This window comes from Diadema antillarum, unplaced genomic scaffold, assembly GCF_040938485.1.
Source record: "Diadema antillarum isolate AM-2024a unplaced genomic scaffold, OU_Dant_1.0 scf00000146, whole genome shotgun sequence".
Classification (NCBI taxonomy): Eukaryota; Metazoa; Echinodermata; class Echinoidea; order Diadematoida; family Diadematidae; genus Diadema; species Diadema antillarum.
Genome location: NW_027271035.1, coordinates 2,740,749 through 2,750,142, shown reverse-complemented (window position 1 = coordinate 2,750,142; position 9,394 = coordinate 2,740,749). Strand labels below are relative to the sequence as shown.

Below are 9,394 nucleotides of genomic sequence, written 5' to 3'. Positions count from 1 at the left end.
CACCCAAACGTGCACTATCGTTAACTTTCAGTTCAGTTCTTATAATACAATGGGGGATCGTAAACTACTATACTCTCTCTCCCCACCCTCCTCCCCACTTGGTCCCTTTTTATTATAGTATACTGTCTTTTGAGATCGACAAATTTCGGAATTTGGCCTATCATGATCAAAAGTATGCACTGTATATCTGTGGGCACTTCAATTAAAAAAAAAATACAAAGGTTCCCGGTTGGAGAGGAATAACCGCTTTCATTAATATACCCCGCGAGGTTCCCCTCCATAGATTTATACAGGCCTACATTTTTTTTCTCCATTTTTTGTCTCCTGCTTGCGTGGTGGTCCCTTTCCCATAGACTATGGGTCCTATACACACTTGCTGTTGACAGTTTTCCGAATGCACCAAATCTGTCACTTCAATTACAAAATGCAACAATGGAGTGAGTAGGCCTTCATGATATCTATTACCATGAAAGAGGTGGGGAGGGGGAGGGGGCATCCCCTTCCAATGTTATCCATTCCCACCCCGGTTCCCCAGCTCCATAGATTTAGTATAAGCCCCCTACACGTTTTTGTCCCCGCTTGGTCCCTTTCCATGGAGACTTTACACTTCACCGAGATTGAAAAATCATCGATTAGGGCCTATTTCATCAAAACTGTGCACCAAAATCTGTCACCGTACAATACCATGAATGCAAAACTTTCCTCATAAAATGGTATAAGGGGATACTTAATTCCAGCATGCCCCTTCTCGGTTCCCCTTCATAGATTATATTCTTTCAAATATGACTACAGGGGAGGATCCAGGAATTCCGTATAGAAGGGCGCCTTTACAAAATCAAAAGGGGCACACGCATCCCTCCCCCCATTTTTCTTTTTATTTCTTTTGTTTTAACACAAAAATAAAGGGGGGGGCGCATGCCCGGTGCGCTTCCCCCTCCCCCGGATCCGCCACTGTGGCGTGCGGCGAGATATTTTCATTTCAGTTCTAAAAATGCATGACTGTCTCTCCTCGCATGATGGGAGGGTTTATGGAATACCCCTCGCACGCCCTCCCTGCTCGTCTCCCTCGATCCATAATGGCTGTAATACACTTTGCATGGGGGATTGACAATTATCGATATAAATACAAAGTTATTCCACCAAAAGTGTATACACCAGACATTGCAATCCGAAAAATGCAAGAGCTCCCTCTTGAGGGGAGGGTGAAGCCCCCCCCCCCCCCACAGCAATTTCCCCCTCTTGGTCTCCAGCTCTCCACGGTGATACATTTCCAGATATATTCCAAGAAAAGTGTTATTATAAAGTTGAATGGCAATACTAAAAATACACACGCTCACTCATCGACTGCATGGGAGACGGGAATACCGAACCCTCCATCACTATCATTTCGAATATTAAAAGTTACACCAAGTGTGTAAGTCAGATCATTCTATTTCTATTCTAAATAAATGCAAAAAAAAAAAAAAAAAAACTTCATCGTGTGCTGAGAGGATATCCCCTCCCACACCCCTCATAGACCAGGGGGTGTTTCATCTACGTTTGTCAGCGCTGACAACTGTCAGGGCTGACAATTTCAGCAAAATCCTTGGTTTTGATTGGCTGAGATGCTCTGGTCTCTGACTGTTTCTATGGTGATTCAAGTTGTCAGCGCTGACAAATGTTGATAAAACACCCCCAGGGAGGTGAAATGAAATAATAATGTTTCGCGGCTCACTTCCCTGCCTAACACTTTATGACATGTCGGTGCGGAACAGCTAAGAGCTGTACGAGATACCGCGATTTCTTCACATTTCCCTGAATATTCGTTTTTCTTATTTCATGGACAAAATTAAAATTTTTTAAAAAGTCTGCACCAGATCGCTGAATTATCAGGTCTGATAATATTCACCATCTCCCTCTTGTGGCGGATACTGGCAGCACCCCCTACCAGTGATCATGCTATCCCAATAGCTCCCCCGCTCGGTGCTGGCCGCTCCGCTCGCTTGCATGTTTCAAGTGAGAATGAAGACCTATCTATTCTTCCACCTCTTTGAAATCCAAAAGCAGAACAAAACAAAACAATATCACAACAAAATCCATGGCTTTCAGAGGGTTCCGTACGTCCGAAACAACTTCTGTCGAAGCGGGAGGGGTATTGAAAACGGCCCGGTAATGTATGTTTCCCCCTGCGCCCCCCCCCCCCCCCCCGCCCCCCCCCCCCATCCCCGCGGCCCGTGTTTACGAAAATAGAATGTAAACCAAATACAAAGAGTGCCTTTTGTAATTTTGTTTTTATCATGGAACCTCCATCCATGTTTTGATAGAGGGTTTCCTTTAGAGGGCCTGTATAACAAGCGGAAACGTTACCACGACACCGAGCGTAGTAGCATACTGTAGCAGCCGCCAAAATCTGACAGACTTTGTCCAAAGATCCTGCAACCGTATTTGTTCGCTGCGCCTCCATCCCGTCACTTTACCGTATATTGATACGCACAGAAAGACTAACTGGCTTGTACTCAGCGTACATATTCGGAGCTTGAATCATCATGGCGGTAAACAAATGAACCAATTTTGACATCGGGGGATTGAATAATTCATTTTTCGTCTTAGTGGCCGGATCAAAATGGATTCTATGGCAGGGGAAGACCCAACCTTGCCCGTGGACTTTGGGGAAAGGTAATTTGCTTCTCCTAGCATAGATTTGAATTAATATTTAGCGTCTATTAACCGCTGCGCGCTGCGGACGTGTAATGCGATATCGAATAGGTTGTCTACTGTATTTGCGGTGTACGTACATCACTACATGCATCATGCATACGGTGTAGATTCTAACGTTACACGGTTAGATTTGTATAATCGTAACAAACGTGTTGTTATTACATTGCCGGTGTACAGAGCAGAGACGTAAAAAGATAACAGTGTTCAACGAGCTACTACTGGGGACTGAATACACGACAATACAGTCTGAAAACGTTATTAGATCTTACTTGCTCAGTGTACGAACAGCTTTATGAAACACCCCCCTGTTTAGTCACTTTAGTGTTGTAATTTACTGTTGTTGTTAAAGATGTCTAGCGTAGCTTTAAATTTTGTTTGTTTGATTGCACTTGAAGTTTGGAGTTAACCGGGTTGTTGACGTTGTTACTGATGTGTGTGTACATCCCACACATGTGCAGGCCTCGAATTAACCGACGGCCACCGACGGCCATGGCCGTCGGTGCCCCTCTCGTTGGCCGCAATGCCTTTTGTTTTTTGATCAAAGTTACGGCCAAAAAAAATGTGCCCTTTTTCTTGGGGCCGTGGTGCCCTTTTAGAATGAAAGTTATTATTTATGACGTATGATATGCCCTTTCTCAAAGTCTCTTTAATAAGCTTGAACAACTTTCCTGATCTCAAATATCATACCTTCAGTTCACTCGCGTCCCGATATATCTGATTCAAACTCAAAGTATCTTTCCGAGGTACGAGACGACGTGTACATACATGTGTACGCCCGACCGGCTTTTACCGTCCCGACTGCCTCCGCAGCGCAGCGGCCGCGAGTACATACTAGCTAGGCAGCGCATATTCAGATAGAGTAGTAAAGAGTGAACACCAAGTTCACCAAGAAAAAAGAAAAATCCCACGATGCCAAGGTGTGCCAGACTGGGGAATGGGGAGGGGTGGAGAGAGAGAGAGAGACCAATCAACAGAAGAAACCGCGCGTACTGGCGCATTCTTGGAGGTCATGAACTGTCTGTCACAGACTAATCATAGCAATCTACACGCGCACGCAAATTCCTTTGCCTTGTGGTTTTGCCAGCCAGCTGTCGGAATGTGCTTTGAAGTTTCATGGCAGCCTGGCCTGGCTGGCCTGAAAGGGTGTCGAGTTTCAATCAATACCTACTGTTGTTTTATTCCTGTTTTAAAAAATGTCGTTTCACCTGATAGAAACGCGGAGATCGGGAATGTGTTACAGCTGTAGGGAAGAGGTTTTTGTTGTGTGTTGCACTTTGTGTGTGTGTGTGTGTGTGTGTGTGTTTGTTTTTCTCGGTTTGTTTTTCTTCTTTCTTTTTTCATAAACACCAAACATGCCCTTTCCAATGTGGCCTTGGTGCCCCTCTGACTGACTTAAGTGCCCTGGCCTCTTGGAAAAAGTGCCCTTTTCTAAATGGCCTTGCCCCTCCAAAATCCTATTTCGAGGCCTGCATGTGTGAAATTATACTTTGTTGGAAAAAGTTAGGCCCCTACTAACGACTGTGAACGTTACTCGTTAGTAAATTTTAATGAAAAAACAATAAATATATGTGTGTGTGTGTGTGTGAGGGAGAGGGACTAGGGTACGTAGGGAGAGGGTGTGTTTGAATGAAATATTGTAAAATAGACAGGAGAGTCAAAATTGGGATTTCAATGTCGATTCCAAGACTCAAGCGCAGTGCCAGTAGGCCTAAGTTAGACTTCAAATTAAATTGAGAAAAAGACAGATGGCAAAACTGAGTGGACAGAGTGAAGATGAATACAAAATTTTAAATGAAAAAAAAGGAAACATACATTAAAGGCAATGCCAAGTAAGTATCAAAAGGGAGAGATTGCAATGATAGGTTTGAGGAAAAAGAAAAAAATAAGAGAAAAGGAAGAAAGAATGTCTAGAAACAATTCTAGTTGAATATTTACAATGGAATGGAAGATAGATTAATCAAAACTGAAACGAAAGATGAAAAAGAAGGAAAGATACAGATTGAAAAGGAAATAAAGAAAATTATTTGTAAGAAGGAAAATGAAGAATAAAAACAAGAAATGTAGAGGGAGGGAAAGATTAATAAAAAAACCAAGAACAACGGAGCAGTAGAAAAAGATTGAACAGGAAACTTAAAAGTTTTAGATGGAAAACAGAATTTTAAGATTAAAACTTAAGATAGGGTGTCTGATCCCGCACTGCCAATCTTCCGACGAAAATGCGCCCCTATCTAATAACACGCAAGTCCGGTAGAACACAATGGAGTTGCGCACCTACGCTGTGATGACCCCGCATTTTTGTGCCAAATATCGCCTTTATTGCAAAATCACCAGACCATGTCGTTCACGAATCTTGACAAATTTGGTATCATATGAAAGAGGAAGTTTTTCTCCAAATCTTATCAGAACAGCGGTACATGAATCCGACGATAAATTGATGTAAACATCGATAAAAATCCCATCTATCCCCATATCTCACCGTCTGCTATGCTACTTGTATCGCCGTGAGACATGCTAGTAGAGGATACGCTGAATATGATGATGTGGATAGTTTTTTGCTAGCTTCACATTTTGGTGTGGGGATATTGCCTTGAAGTTACCCCTTGCATTAATTTTTTGGTCTCAGCGAACGTGTATGCAAGAATCCATAGTAACGTCGGCGTGAAGGGGCTCAGGCATATATGTAAATTTATCACGCATCGCTGTCTACCACGTGGCCTCTGTGGCTTGTGGATCGCATACACTTTGCATGCAGTGCCCGATGCAGCCTCGAGCTACCTCTGTGTGTTACAATTTGTGTGAGTGTGTGTTGTGTACAATATGTGTACGTGTGAAAGCATGTCACTGCACTCATGAGGTTCTTCGATCGTGATGAACAGGGAAACTGAGCTGTCGCTTGCGATAGCTCTGCAACACATCACATAGCATGCTAGCACTCTGTGAATAGTCACGCTCACAAATCATGCACTTCTTAGCTAATCAGTTTGAAAATGGAGAATTTTCTTGACTCTACTAAAGGTCTATAGAATTGATTTGCATGTGGATTGGAATTGATCTTTTGTTCATTATTTCAAAAGTGCACTCGCAATGCTCGAGTCAGTGCATAGCATAACACCACTGGCACTGAGAAGTCGATTGTGAATACAGTGCTTAGGCCTACTGATTGGTACTACGTAGCAGTACTTGGACAATTTTGTATTACGTATTAGCTATTGCGAATATCCGATCGACAAAAAGATCGTGTGCACAGAAGATTTCGGAAGATTCTTGTTTGGCCATTTATGCATTTTATATAATGTACGAATAGTGGTAATGTGGCATCAATCCCAAGCATGTAGAGGTTGTAGCCTGTACTTTTCAGGGAAGCTGCGAGCACCTGCTCTCGACAATCAAAGTCTGCATTTTCTTCAAACCATGCTCATGCTGGCTGCCCTGCTGGTTGACAATCGCAATGCATACTCTCCACTCCCCACAGTTTACCGGGGCTACGCTTGCAATACTGGGTTACTAAAGTGGGCAGCTACGTAGGGTGCTCATTGACTGCTGCGAATGCTGCAAATTGAATGTAGACTGAATACTAGTAGCGAGCTACGTACGCTCACAGCGCACAGGGTATGATGACAAAAGGGGAGTGGCTTCTGCGCTGGCTACGCATTTTAACTAACCGCTGTGCGCTCATTTACCTGTCGCTGGAAATCTGTATGCTCATGCAGCTTCTCAGTGCAATTTGCGAACATGATTTGGACCGCTTTTCACTCGTTCTTGGCGAGAAAAAGTTGTATTATTGGCCTGATTTCAAAGCTTAAAGGGACTGTACAGTACTGGTTGAAGTGGGGATTCAGGTTTGTAACATTCCTAAGTGAGATATAAATGAGAAACCTCTTATGAAAGAGCACATTGTACTTTTAAAGTCGGACGATCGTCATCCCTAATGGTACGTTAAATTGCATAACTCCTCCGAACGAAATTTATGCGTCCAATTGCGCAATGCCAGACTGCAGGGCTATCCATAAACGTGTGGGACAATGCTGCCACTGAGACATGTGTGTGTGTGTGAGTGTGTGTACGCATCATACACAAACATTGTGACTGCGAGCTGCGGTGATTGGAGGAGAGAGGCCAGAAGACGCTTGGCTCTTTTGGCCTCTCTTCATGCGTATGCGCGCTGTGAGTGTGCGTCCATTCGGATCCCTTCGGAAGCTCGCATGGCTCGGACAGCCATTTTGGGTCAGGTGATTTTTAGACCAGTGTGTGTTCGCTGACCCATTGAGCCAGCGCTATTCTCATTCGGTGTCACGACATTTGATACAGAGTGGGGGGAGGCAGCGTGTTGCGTTCATCTCCGTGCCGCACAAACCACTCGCCACGATTGTAAGGCTTTAAGAAGGATTCAAAGTTTTTTAGATGAAAATTGGTTTTCAAATGGCTGAGATATCCAAAAAAGTGTTAATAATAAAAGGCGACAGGCCACGCCTTTTATTAGGATCTCTTTGTTTCACCTTGTTTTGGAATATCTCAGCCATTTCAAAACTGATTTTCATCATATAAACTTTTGATACCCCTTAGAATTGCACGCTCCTTGACATCTCATACAGTGGTTACTGAATATCTCGCAAAACGTTAAAAGCTAAATCCTCACCTCAACCAGCACTGTACAGTCTCTTTAATTTCTCGAGATAGAAACATCATTTCGCCATGAAATTTGACATATATCTTAATGACATAATTCTCTTTCATATAAAATTGCTCATAGTCGGCTTTTCGAAGGATTTCAAAAGTTAGAAAACTACTCCAGACACCCTGCTAATGAAGAGGAAATAGATCTACTTGAAAATGAAAGGAAAAGGAGAGAATAAAAAGAAAAGAGAAAGATAAAAAGGGGTGCACACAACGCACGTAAACACACACAACGCACGTAAACACACACACCATTAACCAACCATCAAATGCTATCGTTTGTGTAGAAAACTGCTATCGCTAGACTTGGCTGAGGAAAGGAAACACACAAGTTTAACTTTTCAAAGACACCATACCAAAAGCTGCTGTGATCGCTGCTTTTAGATTAAACGACTGACTGTTACTGCATGCACTGAACGTACAGTGTATTTGTACGGTACTGACTGCTTGTGCACAGCGCCAGTGCTGCATTATAAGTGATTGAGTTATTCTGACACTTGAAAAGTGTAAAAATGTAACATATACTAGACTTTGAAGACTAATGATGGAATTATTTTAGGTTAATAGGGTGAATTCATGTATGTTTAGAAATCATTTGATGAGGTGATGCAAAAGTGCACTAACAAGGTGGTGCAGAAATACGCTAGTTCCAAAACATTACGTGACATTACGTGACAAATTACAATGTATATTAAAGTTGATAGGCCTGCTGCAATGCCATTGCAAGAATTATGGGTATGCATGCAATCAACAATGTTTGGTGCTAGTGCTGTTTCACACAGGGTGCTTAAATGCCAATTTTATGGCCTAAAAGTCAGTCTTTCAGCTCAAATCAGTATGTGAAAGGCAGTGTATACAGCCACACATGATTGTCTTTACCATCCAGCCACACTCGTGTGGTTATAGCCATGGCCCATTAAGCCAAGTCGCTGGATACCGCCATGTGTACACTGATTATTGTACAGAATCCATACACACAGAGAAGCTGGATATCGCCATCATTGCCCACTGTGTGTGTATAGCCAACGCTGCACACTGACACTGGCCCCGACGGTCCCTGACCAGTAAAAATTACTGTCGGACCAGTACCTTTTTCAGGAATGGACCAGTCAAACATGGAAAAACTGTTTACAAAGTACTGGTCCGACCTGTCTGTCAGACCAGTAAAAAAAAATGAGTTTTTTTAATGTGCAGCCCTGGTATAGCCACATCAACAACAGCATGCAGTGCCAATGGCATATATCACACACCACCCCCGCACAAAGCAATTAAAATAACCTCATTTATCATATCGTCTAGTTTCTAATTTCTTTACCCCCCTCCTTTTGCCGTCCTTTCTTTTTTATCTGTTTCCTCCCTCTCTTCTCTTCTCTTCTCTTAATTCTCTTCTCTCTCCTGTTTCCTCCTCTCTTTCTTTTTGATTTCTAATCTACAATACCAAAGGCCATAATTCAATATTTTACATGATCAACATAATCACATTTTTTTTTACATTCTTATTTTATTATTTAGAATACACACGCACACACACACACACACAACACAGAACAACAAACCTCAATCAACCACTTCATCTTAAAGGGTGTGTACAGTTCTGGTCGAGGTGAAGATTTAGCTTTTAACGTTTTGTGAGATATTCAAAAACCACTCTATGAGATGTCAAAGAGCATGCGGTTCTAAGGGGTATCAAAAGTTTATTCGATGAAAATCCGTTTTGAAATGGCTGAGATATCCAAAAACAAGGTGAAACAAAGAGATACTAATAAAGTTGGGGCATGTCGCCTTTTATTATTAGCACTTTTTTGGATATCTCAGCCATTTGAAAACCAATTTTCGTCAAATAAACGTTGAATCCTTCTTAAAATTACATGCTCTTTCATATTTCATAAGAGGCTTTTCATTATCTCACTTAGGAATGTTCAAAACAAGAATCCCTACCTCAACCAGTATTGTACAGTCCCTTTAAACAACCAATACCGCAAGACTTGGTACATAGAAACTAAGGGAAAGGAAAAAGGAAGTA

The 9,394-nt window shown here is 42.4% G+C and overlaps 1 protein-coding gene across 1 annotated transcript in view; it reads left to right on the top strand.

Annotated features, from left to right (window-relative positions):
• The first annotated feature begins 2,529 nt into the window (after positions 1-2,529).
• Positions 2,530-9,394, top strand: part of LOC139721668 (uncharacterized) — a 118,263-nt gene continuing 111,398 nt past the window's right edge. Inside the window, exon 1 of the mRNA XM_071632999.1 lies at positions 2,530-2,655. Within this exon, the coding sequence (XP_071489100.1) occupies positions 2,603-2,655 (53 nt within the window). The 5' untranslated portion in view covers positions 2,530-2,602. The remainder of the gene's footprint in view (positions 2,656-9,394) is intronic.